General features: G+C 37.9%; 1 protein-coding gene across 13 annotated transcripts in view; it reads left to right on the forward strand.

Moving 5' to 3' along the window:
- PHF14 (PHD finger protein 14) overlaps positions 1-21062 on the forward strand; it is a 200478-nt gene that overhangs the window by 97436 nt on the left and 81980 nt on the right. The window contains exon 17 of one of the 13 annotated variants that reach the window (XM_033194703.1): positions 18959-18995. The exons of the other annotated variants lie outside the window; for them this stretch is intronic. Coding sequence (XP_033050594.1) covers positions 18959-18983 — 25 coding nt within the window. The 3' untranslated portion in view covers positions 18984-18995. The remainder of the gene's footprint in view (positions 1-18958; positions 18996-21062) is intronic. 13 annotated transcript variants of the gene reach the window in all.

A 21062-nucleotide genomic window follows, 5' to 3' on the forward strand; every position in this document is an offset into this window, starting at 1 on the left:
AAAAATTAGGTAAGTTGGACTAAAATCAAAGTTAAAGACTTTTGTGGATGAAAGGACACCATCACCAGATGGTAAAAAGGTTAACCCATAGATTGGGGGGAAATATTTCAAGTTATGTTTCTGTTAAGGGATTGAGAATATATAAAGAACTTCGGCAAGTCAGCAATAAGAAACAACCCCGTTAAAAATGGGCATAGGACTTGAAAATATTTCTCCAAAGAAGATACATAATAGCCAACAAGCATATGAAAAGATGCTCAACATCACGAATCATTCAGGAAAAGTAAATTGAAACCACAGTGAGATATCACCTCACACCCATTGTGCTAGTTATCATTTAAAACACACACACACACACACAGAAAATAACAGGTGTTGACAAGGATGTGGAGAAATTGGAGTTCTTGTACATTACTCTTGGGAATATAAAATTGTGCAGCTACTATGGAAAACAGTATTTTAATTCCTCAAAAAATTAAAGACAGATTTACCATTTGATCTGTTAATACTGCTATAGCTGTACATCCAAAGCAGAGACTCAAACAGATAATTGAACACCTGTTTTCATAGCAGCATTAGTCACAATAGCCAAAAGGTGGGAGCAACCCAAGTTCCACTGATGGATTAAAGGATAAACAAAATGTACTGTATATATGTATGTTGTCTTAGTTCATTTTATGTTGCTAAGAAGAAATACCTGAGGCTGGATAATTGATAAAGAAGGAAATGTTTATTTGGCTCACAATTCTTATTGTTGGGAAGCTCAAGATTGGGCATCTGCATCTGGTGAGGACCTCAAGCTGCTTTCACTCATGGTGGAAGGTAAAGGAGAACTGGTATGTTCAGGGATCACATGACAAAAGAGGAATCAAGAGAGGGGGAGATGCCAGGCTCTTTTTAATATCCAACTATCAAAGGAACTAATAGAGTTAAAACACACCCCTGAGGAGGTCATTAATCTCTTCATGAAGGATTCATCTTCATGACATAAACACCTCCCATTAGGACCCCCCTAAACTGGGATAACATTTCAGCATTAGGTTTGGAGGTGACAGGTATCCAAACCATAGCATACATACAGTAGAATATTATCCAGCCTTAAAAAGGAATGAAATTCTGGGCTAGGCGTGGTGGCTCATGCCTGTAATCCCAGCACTTTGGGAGGCCGAGGCAGATGGATCACGAGGTCAGGAGATGGAGACCATCCTGGCTAACATGGTGAAACCCCGTCTGCACTAAAAAATACAAAAAATTAGCCAGGTGTGGTGGCGGGCGCCAGTAGTCCCAGCTACTCGGGAGGCTGAGGCAGAATGGCTTGAACCCGGGAGGCGGAGCTTACAGTGAGCTGAGATCGCGCCACTGCACTCCAGCCTGGGCTACAGAGCGAGACTCTGTCTCAAAAAAAAAAAAAAAATTCTGATAGATACTGCAACATAGAAGAACCTTGAGAACATTATGCCAAGTAAAATAAACCCGTTACAGAAGGGGACAAATATTGAATGATTCCACTTATGTGAGGTTCCTAGAGTAGTAAAATTTATAGAGACAAAGTAAAAATGGTGGTTTCCAGGGGGAAGGAGGAATGGGCAGTTAGTGTTTAAGGGGTACAGAGTTTCAGCTGGGAAAGATGAAAAAGTTCTGGAGATGGATGGTGGGAATGTTTGCACAACAGTGTGAATGTGAATGCCACAGAGCTGTACACTTAAAAATGGTTAAGATGGTCAATGCTATGTATATTTTACCACAGTTGTTTTTAAAAAGAACCACAAGAACAAAACCCTGCAGGGATTATGATAGGCTTTGTGTTGAATACATGGGATTTGGTGGCAGGGGGAGGGGGCTGGGGCAGGGGGACATTAACATTTTAACCATGTTGCATCTTTGTATTTATGATCATGGTATATCTCCATTTATTCAGATACTCAGGTAGTCTTTATTGTTTCTCACTGATGTTGTAGTTTTGAGTTTAGGAATCTTGCATATCTTTTATTACATGTGTTTTTAAGAATGTAATGTTTTTGATGCTATTGTATAGGATATCTTTAAAGTTTTCTGAGTTTAGAGCTGCCAGGTGGTCAATTAGAAAAACAAGCAAAGTTCAAAGTAACAAAACTTTATTTTCTTATTTTTGTAGTATCAGAAAGAAGCCAGTCAGGAAAGGTTGACGGCTCCTGAGTATTACATTGTTTCCCACTGAACAGCAGTGGGCAAGAGGAAGATAAGTGCAGATATTAACACCCCGCCCCCCAACCAGCACCCCACACCACACATACGCTTGTACTTAGAGGATAAATTTAGTCTCACTGCTAAAGGATTCCCAAACAAAGGTTCCTGCTGTTTGATGGACCCAGGGGCTTCTGGAAGGGAGATGGGAAGGGGTAGGAAGTCGAAAAGTACTGAGTCCGCACGGAGAAGTGTCTTTAAGTCTCCTCAGTAAGGGTGTCGATAAGGCACATGTTTGCTGGGCTTCTCCATCCCCTCTCCCCCAGGGAACCTTCAAAATCAACCTTGCAAATCTGGGATAAACCTTTCTGATCATGGTGTATTGCTTCTTTTATGTATTTTTAAAATTTTGTTAATATTTTGATAAGGGTTATACATTCTCTATGAACGTATTCCCTCCCTCCCTCCCTCGTTCCCTCCCTCCCTTCCTCCTTCCCTCCCTCCCTCCCTTCCCATCCCCTGCCCTCCATTCCTCTCCCCTCCCCTGCCCTTCCCTTTCCCTCCCCTTTCCCTTCCCTCCTTCCTTCCTTCCTTTCTTTTCTTTCCTCTTTTTTTTTTGATTGGTTTCACTTTGTTGCCCAGGCTTGGTCTCAAACTCCTGGGCTCAAGCGATCCTCCTGAGTAGCTGGAATTACCACCATGGCTTGGTATTACCACCACACCACCATGCCCAGCTGTTCTTTTATTTATTAATTTATTTTTTCTGGTAGAAGTATCGCATTTTGTTTATTAGATAATACTGGCCTTCTGAGTGGAGTTGGAAAGTGTTTCCCTCTTCTTCGTTTTTTAAAGCATTTATGATACTGTTTGTTCATTACATTTTGATAGAATTCTCCAGTGATACCATCTGAACTTAGAGTTTTCATTGTGGAAAAATTTTTGATAATAAATTCAATTTTTAGAACAAATATTTCCTTTCATCTTGTGTCATTTTTGGTAAGCTGTGTTTTTCTTTTTGTTTGAGACAGGGTCTTGCTCAGCTGCCTAGGCTGGCATGCAGTGGCATGATCACAGCTCACTGCAGCCTGAACTCTTAGGCTCTGGTGATCTTCCCACCTCAGCCTCCTTAGTAGCTGGGACTACAAGTGTGCGCCGCCATGCCCAGCTAATTTTTTAATCTTTTGTAGAAATGGGGTCTGACTATGTTGCCCAAGCTGGTATACAACTTGTGAACTCAAGCAATCCTCCATCCTCGGCCTCCCAAAGTGGCAGGATTACAGGCATGAACCACTGTACCCAGCTAAGCTGTGTTTTTCAAGGAATGTATTGATTTCATCTCATTTGCCAGTTGCTTCTTGCTTATGTGTCAGCACCATGTTATTTTCTTTGGTCATGCTGGCCTCTTCAGTGTTCACTGTAACTATTTGCATTAGACTTTCCTGCTTTCTATAATGTATTTGGGCATATTTTCTTCTTCCTTCTAAGCCTATGTCAACATTTACTTCTTTAATGTATTCTTCCTAACTTATATGGGCCCATATTAATTGTCCTTGGAACCCTCATAAAATCCCATGTCATGCTGTGATCCATTTTGTTTGTAAGTTGTATCATTATTGTCTGCTAATTAATTTACTTTGTCCATGAGGTGAGTATAGCATCTGGGCCTTCCATTTATTTCTAATGACTCTGATAGTCTAATGCAGTATGGCTCAGGCAGTTAATTCAGAATAAATGTTTGTTAATTTACTGATGCACTGCCATATCTGTATATTTTTGCAACTCTATGCAGTTAAAATAGTTTAGAATTTCTTTTTGGGCAGGGACATTTCTTTAAATAGTTCCTGATTGTTTTATTTTTGAAAATTTAAAAACTTTTAAAATTACTGAGTACAAACTTAAAAATAGTATATGCTTCTTGAAGCAAAAATAATAAGTGACAAATAGTGGTTTTTTATTAACTGATAATCTTTATTTTTGTGGTAGTTGTTTGCTTCACTGAGAATTAGGAGATCTCAACTAGTTTAAGATCTCTTGGCAGCTTTGCAATTTTAAGCAAGTCACTTAATCTCTTTCAATCTCACTTTTCTTATTTTAGGAGAATATCTTAGGCTGTAACCTCTCTGAAGCCTAGTACACTAGCTCTGATATTCAACGGTTATATATTCCATGTTCCCAAGTCCATTTTACCTGTTTGTTTACATTTGGTTATAAGCTCCTGTGTAACATACTCAGTAGCATCTTCTTCCAAGCTACTCTGTGATTATGTAGACTATGATTATTTTTCTTGTTTAAATATGTTAGAATGGAAGCCAGTTTTCCAGTTGCATTTTCCTCATTTACCTAGAGGAGTAGAAAATAAGTCAGTTTAAAACACCCATTCCTTTGATAAATAGCAGATATTTCCTTTTTTTGAAACAGTTTTAGTGAGATCTAATTTTCATCCCATTAAATTTTACCCATTATAAGTATAGAGCTTAATGATTTTTAGTACATTTGTCATTGTTCAACGATCACTACAGTCCAGTTTTGAGAGTATTTCCATCACCTCAAAAATTACTATGCCTGTTTATAGTCAGTCATAGCCCCCATTTCCAGCGTCAGGCAACCACTGCAAATGTTCTTTTGTCACTGGTTTCTCATAGCCCTGAGACATGTTTCTGATTATGTATAAATTAGATTTTCTTGCTACAACTAATTTAATGCAATAAGAGAACTTCTAATTAAAGAAATGTTAAAGTGACTCTCATATGAAAAAAATTATACCATTTTATTCATTCTTCAACTCAGTACTTTTAATTTTGGATATTAAAAAAGTGAGCCTGCTAAAGTTATATTAAGAGCCTAGATTCTATTAAATTTTAAAGTGTCTACTATTTTGAGAGGCAGTACTATAAAATGAATGATTAAGTATGAGGATTTATAACCATTCTGCTGAGTTGTATTAGTCCTCTTGCATAGCTGTAGAGAAATACCCAAGACTGGTAATTTACTAAGAAAAGATGCTTAATTGACTTGCGGCTCTGCAGGCTATAAGGGAAGCATAGCGGTTTCTGCTTCTGGAGAGGCCTCAGGAAACTTCCAATCATGGCAGGAGGCAAAGGGGGAAAAGGCATCTTCTATGGCAGGGGCCGGGGCAAAGAGAGAGATGCGAGAGATGCTGTATACTTTTAAGCAGCCAGATCTTTTGAGAACTCACCATCATGAGAACAGCACCAAGAGGATGGTATAAACCTTTCATGAGAAATCTACCCCTGTGATCCAGTCGCCTCCCATCAAGTCCCATCTCCAACACTGGGGATTATAATTCAACATGAGATTTGAGTGGGACACGTATCCAAACTATATCATGGTTTTAAACCTTCTTTCGTTATTTGTGAACTCTGCTTTTATCTTGCCTGTGTTTTACCTTCCTTATCTAAAAAATAGCAATAAACAATAGTACCTACTCCATAGATTGTCTGGATGATTAAATAATACTGTACAAGTAAAGGGCTTGCCACAGTGGACCAAAAATGATAAAGGCTATGTATATGCAAACAACAGCAACTCTGATATATATAGTGCTTATTGTGTGTGTCAGTCTGTTTACATTGCTATAAAGAAATAACTGAGGCTGCCTAATTTATAAAGAAAGTCAGTTTGTTTGGTTCATAGTTTTGCAGGCTGTTCAAGCAGCATGGCACTGACATCTGCTTCTGGTGAGGTCTCAGGAAACTTACAGTCATGGTGGAAGGCAAAGGGTGAGCTGGTATATGACATAGAGTGAACAACAGAGAAAAGAGGAGATGTCAGGCTCCTTTAAATAACCATCTTTCATGTGAACTAACAGCAAGAATTTGCTTATTCCCATGGGTTCAGTGCCAGGCATTCATGAGGGATCTGCCCCTATGGCCCAAACATCTCCCACCAGGCCCACCTCCAATATTGGAGATCACATTTCAGCATGTTATTTGAAGGGGACAAACATCTAAACTATATACTTTCACTCCTGCCCCCCAACCCCCAATTTTATGTCCTCCACATTGCAAAATACAATTGTCCTTTTTTAATAGTCCTCCAAAGTCTTTACTCACTCCAGCATTGATTCAAAAGTCCAAAATCCAGTGTCTCACTGGGGACCCAAGGCAAGTTCCTTCCATCTATGAGCCTGTAAAATCAAAAACAAGTTATTTACTTCCAAGATACAATGGTGGTACAGACATTGGGTAAACATTCCCATGTCAAAAATGAGAAATTAACCAAAAGAAACAGGCAGTAGGCCCCACATATTTCCAAAACCCATCCAGGCAGACATTAAATCTTAAAAGCTTCAAAACAATGTCCTTTGATACCATATCCTGCATCCTGGGCCCGCTAGTACAACGGGTGGGCTCCCAGTGCTTTGGGCAGCTCTGCTGCTGTGGCTTTTCAGGGTTCAGCCCCCTTGGCTGCTCTCATGGGTTGGAGTTAAATGCCAGTGGCTTTTCCGGGCTCGGGGTGCAAGCTGCAGGTGTCTCTACCATTCTAAGGTCTGGAAGACAACAGCGCCCTTCCACAGCTCCACCAGGTAGTTCCCTGGTGGGGATTCTGTGTGAGGGTTCCAACTCCACATTCCATTCTGCACTGCACTAGTAGAGGCTTTCTGTGAAGGCTCTGTCTCTGTGACAGGCTTCTGCCTGGACACCAAGCTTTTCTCATATATCCTCTGAAACCTAGGTGGAGGCTGCCAAGCCTTTTTTACTCTCGCATTCTGTGCACCTGGAGGCTTAACAGCATGTGGAAAACACCAAGGCCCAGATTGGTGGCCCGAACTGTACCTGGTGATGTGAGCTGTACCTGGGGCTGTTTGTGTGGCAGCTGGAGTTGGAGAAGCCAGAATTCTGGGAGCAGTGTCCTGGCTGAGCAAGGAAGCAGGGCCCCAGGCACGGCCTCTGATCCCATTATTTTCTCTGAGACCTCTGGGCCTGTGATGGGCTGCACTGTCTGGAAGATCTCCAAAATGCGTTCAATGCCTTTCCCCCATGTCTTGGCTATTATCATTTGTCTCTTTTTTAGTCATGCTAATCACTTTAGCAAGTGGTTGCTCCACAACCACCTTGAATTCCTCTCCTGAAAATGCCTTTTCTCTTTCCTTCTTTTTTTTTTTTTTTTGTTTTTTGAGACAGAGTCTTGCTCTGTCGCCCAGGCTGGAGTGTGGTGGCACGATCTCAGCTCACTGCAAGTTCCGCCTCCAGGGTTCACACCATTCTCCTTCCTCAGCCTCCTGAGTAGCTGGGACTACAGGCACCCGCCACCACGCCCGGCTAATTTTTTTGTATTTTTAGCAGAGGCGGGGTTTCATCGTGTTAACCAGGATGATCTCGATCTCCTGACCTTGTGATCCGCCGGCCTCAGCCTCCCAGAGTGCTGGGATTACAGGCATGAGCCACCATGCCTGGCCACATTAGTTCCAACTTTAAGTCATTTTCTTGCTCCTGTATCTAATCATAGGCTTTTATAAGCAGCCAGGCCACATCTTAACTGCTTCACTGCTTAGAAATTTCTTCTACCAGAAACCTGTGTTATCACTCTTAAGTTCAAACTTCCACAGACCCGAAGAGCATGGACAAAATATAGCCGAGTTCTTTGCTGGGGTATAATATGGGTGACCTTTACTCCAGTTCCCAATAAGTTCTTCATTTCCATCTGAGGCCTCATCAGCCTGGCCTTCAGTGTCCCATTTCTATCAGCATTTGACCACAAGCACTTAATACTCTAAGAAGTTCCACATTTTCCCTTGTCTTCCTGTCTTCCTCTGAGAGCCCTCCAAAGTCTTCCAACCTCTGCCCATTGCCCAGTTCCCAAGCTGCTTCCGTATTTTCAGGTATCTTTTTTTTTTTTTTTAGACAGAGTCTCGCTCTGTCACCCATGCTGGAGTACAGTGGCGTGATCTTGGCTTACTGCAACCTCTGTCTGCCTGGTTCAAGGAATTTTCCTGCCTCAGCCTCCTGAGTAGCTGGGACTGAAGGCACATGCCATCACGTCTGGCTAATTTTTTGTATTTTTAGTAGAGACGGAGTTTCACCATGTTGCCCAAGCTGGTCTCAAACTCCTGAGCTCAGGCAATCCTTCCACCTCAGCCTGCCAAAGTGCTGCGATTACAGGTGTGAGCCACTTCACCTGGCCTTTCAGACATCTTTATAGCAACACCACACTTCTTGGTACCAATTTTCTGTGTGTGTTGGTATTTCCATAAAGAAGTACCTAAGGCTGGCTAATTTATAAAGAAAAGAAATTTATTAGGTCCATAGATCTGCAGGCTGTACAAGCAGAATGGCACTAGCATCTGCTTCTGGCAAGGCCTCAGTAAACTTACAATCATGGCAAAAGGCAAAGGGGGAGCTGGCATATCACATAGAGCAAGCAAGAGAAAGGAGGAAGCACCAGATTCTTAACCAGCTTTTGTGTGAATAAACAAGAACTCACTCATTCCCATGGGAAGGAAAGAGGTGGTTGTTGTTATTATTATTATTATTTTATGCCATTCATGAGGGATCTGTTCCCATGACCCAAACATCCCAGCAGACCCACCTCCAACACTGGAAGTCACATTTCAACCTGAGATTTGGAGGAGACATATATCCAAACTACATCAATATGTATCAGGCATCTTATATACATGTATTAAGTCATTTAGATACCCTGTGAAATAAGCAGTATTTATATCTCCTTTGAACTGATGAAGAATCTAAATTATAGAGCTTAAGTAACTGCTTAAAAGTTGCATAGCTAGGCTGGGCTCGTTGGCTCACGCCTGTAATTCCAGCACTTTGGGAGGCCGAGGGAGGTGGATCACGAGGTCAGGAGATCGAGACCATCCTGGCTAACACAATGAAACCCTATCTCTACCAAAAAAATAAAAAATTAAAAATTAGCCGGGCGTGGGGTGGGTGCCTATAGTTCCAGCTACTTGGGAGGCCAAGGCAGGAGAGTGGTGTGAACCTGGGAGGCGGAGCTTGCAGTGAGCCTAGATTGTGCCACTGCACTCCAGCCTGGGAAACAGAGTGAGCAAGGCTCTGTCTCAAAAAAAAAAAAAAAAAAAAAAAAAAAACTTGCATAACTGGAAAGGGTTGGAACTGAGATTTAAACTTAGGCAGTCTGGCTACAGAGTCCATGGTTTTAACCTCTATAGTCTCAGCATAATTTACATTTGGACAGTGTGGTTGGTAAAACTTTCTTTGATAAATGTAATTTGTTAAAGGCTAATTGGTGGCATCCCTTTCATGATCATACCTGATGTTTTATTTTCTTTATTTTATGGTTTTCAATAATGTATTTGTTGTTCTTTGAGGCTTCAGTGCTATAACCTCTATTCTCTTAAGCATACTGTTTTGTTTTATTTAATATTAAATGATTTTATTAAAATGTACTGTCTGCTTTTTAACTTTAGATGTCATTGGATTTTTTATATTTTATTTTGAAGATTATAGCACTGATTGGAAACTAAATCTTCTTTAGAGATGCTTATCTTGCATATGTTTTTTCTTTTTCTTTTTTCTTTTTCTTTTTTTTTTTTTTGAGGCAGAGTCTCACGCTGTAGCCCAGTCTGGAGTACAGTGGCGTGATCTCGGCTCACTGCAACCTCTACCTCCTGGGTTCAAGCAATTCTCCTGCCTCAGCCTCCTGAGTAGCTAGGATTACAGGTGCACATCACCACACCTGGCTAAAATTTGTATTTTTGGTAGAGATGGGGTTTCGCAGTGTTGTCCAGGCTCGTCTCTAACTCCTATTCTCAAGCAATCCGCCTGCCTTGGCCTCCCAAAGTGCTGGGATTACAGGTATGAGTCACTGTGCCCAGCCTTCAAATACTTTTTTTTTTTTTTTTGGCAAGATTACACCTTTTTCAGATAATTGTAAGGTATGTTAGTATCTCAGTGGTATATTAATATAATACTAATATATATGTTGTATGTGCACATATTAAAATGCCATGTGTCACATTTAATTCATATGTACTACATTTAATACTATCTGTATCTATGAAAGTTGCTGTTTGGGAAATTCATAGTATGTTACCATCTACACTTTTACTCTTTTGGTCATTAGTAATGTTCATTATGGTCATCTATTTACTAAATGCTTTTATAGTCCCTTGTAGATCTTGTCTTAAAGATCAACACATTTTATTGCTCTAATTATAAATTGAAGAAACCTCTGAATATATAGGCATAATCATGTAAAATGTTAGAAATGTAAGCATTTGAATTAACCAGTAGTGCAAAAAAAAAAAAAAAAAAAGCCAGATTCAGCCTGCTCAGTGGGGCTTATGCCTGTACTCTCAGCACTTTGGGAGGCTGAGGTGGGTAGATCACAAGGTCAAGAGATCAAGACCATCCTGGCCAATATGGTGAAACCCCATCTCTACTAAAAATACAAAAATTAGCCGGGCATAGTGGCACGTGCCTGTAGTCCCAGCTACTCAGGAGGCTGAGGCAGGAGAATCACTCGAACCCAGGAGACAGAGGTTGCAGTGAGCCAAGATCACGCACTGCACTCTGGCCTGGCAACAGAGCAAGACTCCGTCTGAAACAAAAAAGAGACAGATTCAAGCACACTGTATTTGCATTTTGTGAGTATGATTTGGAGAACAGATAAGCCTCATATATAACCTCTTGTTTTCCTGTGATCTTAGAAGTTGTTATTATTATTATTATTACTATGTTTTGAGAGGAGGGATCAGTTAAATGAGTGGAGCAATACAAGGTAATAGACAATTGCAGTCCCTTGAAATTTAGTAAGCTTAGCAAGTAAGAACATTATTTCACAATCTTCATAAAATAAATGTCAGTTTGTTTCTTAGTTGAGAAGTGTTGCACCATTAAGTTGCTTCTCTCTTCAGCATGCATGAAACTGAGGCTTAAATTTCACAAAGACATAACCTCAGAATTACATAACCTTAGACTTATCTTTTTCAAATATTAAAATGCCTGAGTGTATGTGGCGTGTGGGTATGTTAGTTAACACTGTGATATTTGAATAGAAATGCTTTCACATTTTTGTTTTCTGTTGAAAGAGAAGAGAAGCTATCTAACCTTATTTTTTTCCCTTATTTATCTTTATTCACTTATTCTCTAGGTGGGATGTGTGTCATTAGCTTAACCCGACTTTCCCCTTAATATTGTTGACATACATGGAGATGTTTGTTAACTAGGATGATTATTCTGCCTCTTTTCTGGGCAGTGGTAGTGCATTTAATATTTATCTTAGGGAATAACAAAAAATGAACCTCACTTGAAAATTCGGTCAATAACTAACTAGGAAAAATGCTGGGGAGAGGGCATAGAGCTAAAAATAAGAGGTTGAAATTTTGGTTAAGTTGCTGCCAGGGAGAAGCTGTATAACCATGAGAAATGCAAATAATCTCTCTGGGAGCCAGTTATCTCATTCATAGAATGAGCAATGCATTAGATTGATTTGAAAATCCCTTTTAATTTTCAAATTTCATGATTTTGTAATGCTTCAGAAGTGAAGCAGAGAAAGAAATTCAGAAATGCAAAGTATTATTCAGGTGTAAGGAATCTGACTCATTTATAGAATAAGCCTCTCACCCAACAGTGCTATTTTTAATTGTATTATTGACCCATCATATTTTTAAAGTTTTGATCTTTATGTATTTTTTAGACTATAGCTATCAAAAACATGGGAATTAATAAGGCAGTCACTTTTCATTTATTACTAATTGAGATAAGTTTGTAAGAAACATTTTGTAGTAGAAAATGTTTTATTTTAATCTGAAAAATTTGTCTTTTTCTTTCCATAAAACAAAATAAATTGAGCTTTTAAATGGACTCAAATATGTAGATTAATATGAGTTATATTATCTGCATAAGTATTTTTAGCATTTCTCATATTTATTCTCTAAATATGAGAATAAATTCTCTATGTAGCTACTAATGTATGATATATGGTTGCTTTTTATTTTAATTCTTAAGTGCCTAAATTCCTTCTGTGAAACAGTTTCAAGGAGCAGTTACATTTATCCTAAACTAAGATGAATTAAGGTTATCAGTTTTTCAATGAGCTCTTCCTATTACAATGAACTTAAAAGGATTTAATCTAAACATAGTATATATATATATATAGTATGTGCCCTTTCAAAAGGAGGTGCTTCTAATTCTGCTATTTCTAGACCTCATGTATTATTAATAAAATATCAAGAATTAGGTTGTCTTTGTGAGATGGCTCAGTAGCTGGCTTTTACCATTGCATATAAGCTGAGTGGTTATTCTAAATCACAGCATTACTTTCAGCCAGATAACTGCTAAAATCACCGCACTGTGGTTTCCTGAAAATGCCATAATCTTTCAAATGCCACATTAAACCTAGAGAAAAAGGCCATTGGTAGTGCCTGCGTAGTTATGTAGAAGAATGAACCATGAACCAAGTGAAAAGATGTTCTGGAAGAATAGTAACCTTTCCCTTGATGTGTGTGTTTCCTATTACTTTTTTTTGACATAAAATTTTGCAAAATGATTTAATGGTGGCATTTTGTTTTGCTGACTTTCTTTTTCTTCATTAAAAAGAAACCAAAGTTAGTATAGGAGTGTAGGGGAAGAGTGACCAAGCACTAAATTCTATAATAGGACTCTCTGTTTTCAAATTAAATTAATTAAGTATGTTAGGAACATGGCTTTTCCCCTTTTACTATACAAAATCATTTAGCTGTATTATCAAAAATGATCTTGTTTGTTCTTTACAGTTAATTTTTTTTCTCCATTTTCCTCGTCCTGTTTTTTCTTCTTAGTAACTTTTGATCATAAATGACATGTCAATAATCAGGAAAGCTTTATGACATAGAAGTTACCAATTGCATGTAACTCATAAAGTGCCATACTTTTGATTGTCACTTTTGTTGCATATTACTAGAGCTGATGATACAAAGAAACAAAATTATGAATAGACTCAGTGGTCTAAAAGATGAATTCTTGTCAACTTTCACAGGATACATTTTTATTACAAATGAATGTCATAAAGTTATTCCGCATAAAATGAATTCAAAGTTTATTTGCACCTGTGAGAACATACCAAGTATAGCTGGATAGAGGAAGTAACTTACCAAAATAGACTTTATAAGAATTTTGTAGCATTAGATTTTCAGTTTTAACTTTGATGTGGAGTACCTAGGTGTAGGCCCTGTCACATCATTATTTAAAAAACAGTAAAATTTTAAAAAAGCTTGATAACTTGTATTACACATGCACACTTGTTAACATCTCACTTTAAAAAATGTATTGGGGCCGGGCGTGGTGGCTCACGCCTGTAATCCCAGCACTTTGGGAGGCCAAGGTGGGTGGATCACGAGGTCAGAAGATCGAGACCATCCTGGCTAACACGGTGAAACCCCATCTCTAAAAATACAAAAAAATTAGCTGGGTGAGATGGCAGGCGCCTGTAGTCTCAGCTACTTGGGAGGCTGAGGCAGGAGAATGGCGTGAACCTGGGAGGCGGAGCTTGCAGTAAGCCGAGATGGTGCCACTGCACTCCAGCCTGGGTGACAGAGCGAGACTCCTTCTCAAAAAAATAAAAATAAAAATAAAAAAATAAAAAATAAAAAATGTATTGGGTAGTGACTGACTAAACACTACTTTGGTGTTTTTTTCCCCCTCAGAATTATAGAATTTTTCATAAAAGTTGCAATTTCGATTAAGGGAATGGAAACTTGGGTTGAATTTCTCAGTCAGTATGGCATCAGTAGTTCCTTTTCACTCAACTAAGTGACTTTTTCAGTAGATTTTATTGCTCTTTGTGGAACTCTGCAGGTATAGATTAGATTCAGTTTTTTAATAAACATTAACTCTGCTAGTTTTTCTCCCTGATGTCTCAAAATAGAAGGGTTTACATTTAGTCAGCAATTCTTTGTCTTCATTTTATCTTACCTCATTTTTTGCAAACAACTCTTTTCTAGATCAAAAGTACCGTTCAAGACATTCTGCAGTGCGGATATGTATCCTAATGGTTTCAACTAAAAATGACTGAAGTACTTTGTTAGTGATGTGATTAAAGCATACCCTAATGAGCAAGTGCATTAGAGGGCCATCAAGCACAAAGTCTTAAATTTTGACTATAGCAGAAACAGCTAGTTAATTTTACTAATCCATGTGTTAATTGTGCTACAACAGTAATGAAGATAATGTCTAAGAAACTGTTGTCATTCCTAGAGTGTTGCTGGTGATTTGGCCTAAGGTGATAGACTGAAATCAAAGACTTCACCATTATGCAATTCATTTATGTAACCAAAAGCCACTTACACCAAAAAAGCTATTGAAATTAAATATATATGTATATATGTGTGTATTTATATGTATATATGTGAGTTTGTGTGTATAAATATATATATATGAAACTATAAAAGAAGTACTTGCAAGAAATGTGTCATTCTAGTTTGGAAAATGAGATAAGCACAGAGAAAGTTATAATACCCTTTTACCCTGGTAGTAGAAAATTAAAGTAGTAAAACTTTTCTGGGGAATATTTTAGCAATGTGCTTCAAAGGCATTAAGCATGACAATACTATTTGTAAGTAACAGTACTTGGAGGACTCTTTCTACAGGAATATTCTGAAATTAGCTCAATTTTATATAAGAATATTCTTTATGGTGTTCATTGTAATAGTGAAAAATATTTAGAACCAACACTAATGCCTGGTATTACAAGAATGGTTAAATAAATTAATAATATACCATAAATTTTTTTCCTCTTATTTGACCCCTTATTCAGCCATTTGAAAGAGTATTTCCTGTGTGGGAAAACATTTAAGTTTAAGTTAAAATTATCCCATATTTGTTTGAGATTTATTGCAGTGACCCACACCTGTAATCCCAGCATTTTGGGAGGCTGAGGCTCGCAGATCATGAGGTCATGAAACAAAGTGAATTCTCTTTTAGTTTGTCTATCCTAAATTAACATAAAAATTTATAATTTTTCTTCCCTCACAGTTTCAGTGTTTATTTTGCATTATTTGCAGATAAGCTGAATTTTCCTTTTTCAATCATTTATACTTTCTGATTTATAAACTCAGTGTTCAGTGTCTTTCTGACTTAATGACAATGAATTGTTGACTTATACTTCCCAGTCTTCCTTATATCACAATTACTAGAATATAAAGAGTTAGAGATAACTAAACATACTCGGTTTATCCTGACCAAATAGATATTTCTCCATTTCCTTCTTTATCACACATAGTACTTCCACTCAACTATGTCAGGAGCCTCTCTTTAGTCTTAGCCTTCACACTCAGTAGTATTTTGGTTTCATTTTTTTCTTCCGTGTGGGATATGACAAGATTTCTCTTCAAATAGCCATTAATCCTTTATTTAATCCACAGTACCCCTCCCCTTCTCTTTTCTTCTCTTTTTCTTTCTACCTTTAATACATGTTCAGGCATGCCACAGCACCAATGGCTTTTATCAGTACTAGCTCACATTCCTTTCCTTATTTGAGAAGAAAACTAGCTCTCTAGCTTATCACAGATGACTTCTACCCTCTCTCCCCTCTCCCTTATGTGCCCACCTTGTCTAAGAAAAAGTTCAGATGTTTAGAGAATTGGTCCAACTGCAGACAATGGGGAAAGGGCACAGGGGCAGGATTTGTGTCAGGGAGAAAAACTTTAACTCTCCTTTGTTCTATGTGCTCTCATGGCGACTGGCCAAAGAGAAGCACCCTTCTGCGCAGAAGTAAATTTGCTTTGCTGAGAAATCCTTTGAGTGCTCGTTTTCCTTAAGACTCCGAGCTTTGTTTCCAACATTCCAGAATTATAGTGTGGAGTCTTATTCCTCACTTACATTCTGCTTTACCTTCTAGGTGTGTGCACACTGTCTCTCTTTCTCCCCGCACCCCCACCCCATATCATCGTGATCAGAAAGCCACAGGAAGTTGTTACATAGAAATAATCTGCTTTCCCTATTTTTTTTTTTTTTTTTTTTTTTTTTTTTTGGTACAGAGTCTTGCTCTGTCATCCAGGCTGCAGTGCAGTGGCGTGATCTTGGCTCACTGCAACCTCCGCCTCCCAGGTTCAAGCAGTTCTCCTACCCCAGCCTCCCGAGTAGCTGGGATTGCAGGTGCGCGCCATCATGCCCGGCTAATTTTTGTATTTTTAGCAGAGACGGGGTTTCACCATCTTGACCAGGCTGGTCTCAAACTCCTGACCTCCTGATCCACCCCCTCGGCCTCCCAAAGTGCTAGGATTACAGGCGTGACCCACCATACCTGGCCTGCTTTCCCTAATTTTACCTAATGGGAATTTTTATTTGGGATAGACTCACTTAGTAAGATAATTGTAAAAATGAGTGGTTGCCAGTAAAACCAGTGGGGCTGTACAAAAATTGGCTAGATTTAAGCTAGGAAAAAATAATGGAGGAAGGCATTCCAGAGGAGGAGAAGATAGGATGTCCCTCTGGGGCAATAGGTAGATTCAAGCAGAGGTTTATGGAGAACTTTATCTGAAACAGCACAATTTGTGGTTGTTTTCATTGGAGTATAACATTACATAGGATATGAGAAGATACCTTAAAAGACGCTATTTTTACAAGCATTACTATCTGTTTAAAATGTAGTAAAAATAATTATAGAACTTAAACTTCAAAGTATTTACAACCATTACTATTTGTTTAAAATAGAGTAAAAATAATTACAGAACTTAAACTTCAAAATATGTATACACATACACAATCTGAAAAAAATATTAGAAAAGCAAGTATTTCAGCATACACAGATAGCCTTTTATTTTGAAGATAATTAATAGCGATTAGAACGTAAGTATTAACTTACTGGATTTCTTTTTAAGGGACCAAGTGTTATTTTCTTCTTACATCCTCTAAACCTGTCCCTTTGATGGCACAGGATTAGTATATCATCATGCATACTTCTTTCCTCTAAGTACAAGCAAAATATTCAGGGCCTACTGGTGGCCTCCTCTTCATTCCCATTCTAGCTATTATAGGGTTTACTCTTATGGGTTGGTTCGTTTGTTTGTTTTTAACTTCACAATGCATAATGGACTTTTTCTCAGTAAATATAGAACTAAGCCAGTTTTTAAGTAGATACAAAATATAATTTGGATGTATCATAATTTACTGTAATATTTCCCTATTGAAAATTGATTCTTTCCTGTTTAATTTCTATCCCAAACTAAGTGTGCTAGGCCAAAATTATATGCCTAGTTTACATTTTAATGGATAATATTATTTTGTTACCCACTGGACATGAATGTGTAATGATGTCATAGCAAAGATTTTTGTCAATTTGGTGGATGAAAATTGGCATTTTGATTGTATTTTGTAACAATGAGGTTGAATGTTTATTCACTCATATATTGATGAACCATTTGGATTTTCATATCTGAATTGCCTTTCCATATCCTGTGCCACTTTATCTTCGGAGATTTTTTCTTTCTTAAAAATGAGTTTATTACATATCTTTGTATAAGTTGCACATATTTTCTTTGAGGTTGTTGGGTTTTTTGCTTTTGCTTTATTGCTAATGGTATGTTTTGCTGAACTGAAATTTATATTTTTCTGTGTTGTGATATTTATGTCTGAGAAACTAAAACCTATATGAAATAGACAACGGATATACTTTAGGCAGGAAATGCAAATTATCTATCTTTGCCCTTTAGATGATCTATGTACAGTTTTGCTTGACATGTTTTAAAGATTTACTGAGATATTGTGTCATCTAAAAATAATTTTTTAATTACACATTGTGACATTAGCTTAATATAAAAATACTGTTTTGCTTTACCAGATTGTCATATTTTTCTGTTGATTTAAAACAGTTTATTAGTTTTCAGAGGCTCTATTTTGTTAATTTTTGAATATCAGGACTGCTGATTTTAAAACATGTTGAAGCTATCATTGATGTAAACTTTTGTGTAATATATTGGATCTTAAGGGTGTTGAATACATGTTTGGTGATTAATTCTAAAGGCAAAAATTATTGTTTCTATCGTAGATGTCAGTGGTGAACAATGTATTGCTAAATTTAATCATTTTTTAATTTTCTAAATACTCATCCTATTTGGCCTCATTTCAGCATTTAACATTGGTGACCAACCTTCCTCCTTAAAACACTGTCTTTTCTTGGTTTTGTTTTTTTCTCTTTTTTTGAGACAGGTTCTCACTGTGTTGCCCAGGCTGGAGTGCAGAAACTGTAGGTGTGTGCCTGGCTAATTTTTGTGTTTTTTTAAGAGACAGAGTCTCACTGTATTGCCCAGGCTAGTCTTGAACTCCTAGGTTCAAACAGTCCTTCTGCCTTGGCCTCCCAAAGTGCTGGAATTTGCTACTGATAAGTACAGTTTTTTTTCTCTAGTTTTTATCAGTAGCCAAACATAATAGTTTTTTTTTGTTTGTTTGTTTTTAATTGTGGTTAAATGTGTGAATTCTGGAGCCTAGTTATTTGGGTTCAGATTTTCACCCAGCATTTATTAGTTGTAACTTGTCTAGTTACATAATCTTTATGCTTTAGTTTCCTCATCTGTAAACTGAGGATAAGAATCCTTTTTACCTCTAGAATTGCTGTGAGGATTAAATGAATAAAAATATGTAGTGCTTATTCTCCTTCATCAACTCTCTCCTGGACCGTTGCAATAACTATCACCTTCTCTAGTTTGAGTACCTCTAGTCTGTACCCAGTTGTCTTACTAAAACATGAATTTGTTACTCTTGTACTTAAATTTGTCCAGAGGCTTCCCATTTCTTGCAAGGTAAATCTAGACTTTATAGCATGGCTTACAAGGCCCTCCAAACCCAGCCTCAGTCTGTCTTTTTGTTTTCATTTCCAGCTGTTCACAGCTCCAGGTGACCTAAATTTAGATCATGGTAGGTCATTTTTCCTTTCTAAAACTATCCTGTTGCTTTTATGCCATCTTGCTTTTCTTATACTTTATGTTATGCCTTCTCTCTGAAATAATCTCATCTTTTTCTCTGGGATGAGGGCTTCTTGATCATGTATACTTAGTCCATATGTCTTAGTCACTCTATGATTCTTAGTGTATAAGCACCATTTTTTAATAATTAAATTGATTTTAATATTCCAGGTCCCAAGCCAATGCTTATCACATAGTATGCCCCCAGTACATAAACAAATTGAAAAAACAGTCTGTGGATTTTAATTAGTGGTACTTACTTAATATTTTAAAAGTTATAATTATCAGATATTAATGGGATCTTGGCTCAGCTATGTTATTTTTATATACAAAACATTGAAATTTTGGTTAGATTGGAATGGTAGTTTTTGTCATCATTTTAATATAATTTGTATAGTAATTTAATTCATTGTTTTCATGGCTTTTGTTGTTCTATCTGTATGATACATTTTAAATTCTTGAATTTTATTACCCTTAATAGTCACTTCTCTTGGGTTTCTTTTTTTTTTTTTTTTGAGACGGAGTCTGGCTCTGTCACCCAGGCTGGAGTGCAGTGGCCGGATCTCAGCTCACTGCAAGCTCCGCCTCCCGGGTTTACACCATTCTCCTGCCTTAGCCTCCGGAGTAGCTGGGACTACAGGCGCCCGCCACCTCGCCCGGCTATTTTGTTTTGTATTTTTAGTAGAGACGGGGTTTCACCGTGTTAGCCAGGATGGTCTCGATCTGCTGACCTCGTGATCCGCCCGTCTCGGCCTCCCAAAGTGCTGGGATTACAGGCTTGAGCCACCGCGCCCAGCCAATTCTCTTGGGTTTCTATGGATAGTACCTATTTCACTGAAATCTCTACTTTATCTTTAATCTAAAAATATGAGTGTACTGTTAGTTTTTGCTTATTTTTACTGTTTTGGGTAATATCAAGTCAGTTAAATTAGATCTCTCTACATCTTAATCCGGTTTTGGGCAGCATAAAATAATTAAGGGTATACTTTGTTTTGTAAAGTCCCTGGGTTCCCTTTTCATTCTGTTTGAAATAAATTTGTTAACAAATTGAGAACTCCTAATTTAGCTTCCTGGAGTGATTTTATAGTAATAGAAAGCACTGCCCTTCTTTCTTTTCTTTCCTTTTTTTTTTTTTTTTTTTTTTTTGAGACAGAGTCTCTCTTTGTCGCCCAGGCTGGAGTGCAGTGGCATGATCTTGGCTCACTGCAAGCTCTGCCTCCTGGGTTCAAGCAATTCTTCTGCCCCAGCCTCCCGAGTAGCTGGGACTACAGGATCACGCCGCCACACCCAGCTAATTTTTGTATTTTTAGTAGAAACGGGGTAGCACCATATTGGCTAGGCTGGCTTGAACTCCTGACCTTGTGATCCGCCTGCCTCAGCCTCCCAAAGTGCTGGGATTACAGGTGTGAGCCACTGCGCCCGGCCAGCACTGTTGTTCTTTCTTTACCCGGTTTTTTGTTGTTGTTGTTTTAGATATACGTACTATGATATTGGGCCATAATCTTTGGCTTTGCTCCAGTGATTGACTTCTAGGGAGTCTGTACTCACGCAATTACTCCTTTTACTGACTATTGCTAATTATATTGTGGGTTATAACCACAACTATATTTGACTCCTAGGGGTCTTCTCACTTAATAATCTCTATGTGATTTCATTTGGCCCATGCTTCATCTGTGTATGTGGTATGTGTGTGATACACATGGACACATGTATGAGACTTTGTCACTCTTTTCTGGCATTGGATAAACATTTTGAAATATGTAATAAGAAATACATAATTTAGGAACATTATGATTATTTTAAGAAGTTGAATGGGGGCAAAAAGATTTTTAAAATGTGTAACTTGAAACTAACATAACAATTAAAAGTTACCCAGGACAATTATTGTTTATAAAACATAATTTTACAAGTTCTAATTTATAGAATAGTCCACTTTGTTTCATTCAGTATAAAATATAACTGCAGAGTTATCATTGTTACAGTTATCCCTCCATATCCGTGGGGCATTGATTCCAGGACC

The sequence above is a fragment of the Trachypithecus francoisi genome, unplaced genomic scaffold (genome assembly GCF_009764315.1).
Source record: "Trachypithecus francoisi isolate TF-2019V2 unplaced genomic scaffold, Tfra_2.0 Lachesis_group4, whole genome shotgun sequence".
Taxonomy (NCBI): domain Eukaryota; kingdom Metazoa; phylum Chordata; class Mammalia; order Primates; family Cercopithecidae; genus Trachypithecus; species Trachypithecus francoisi.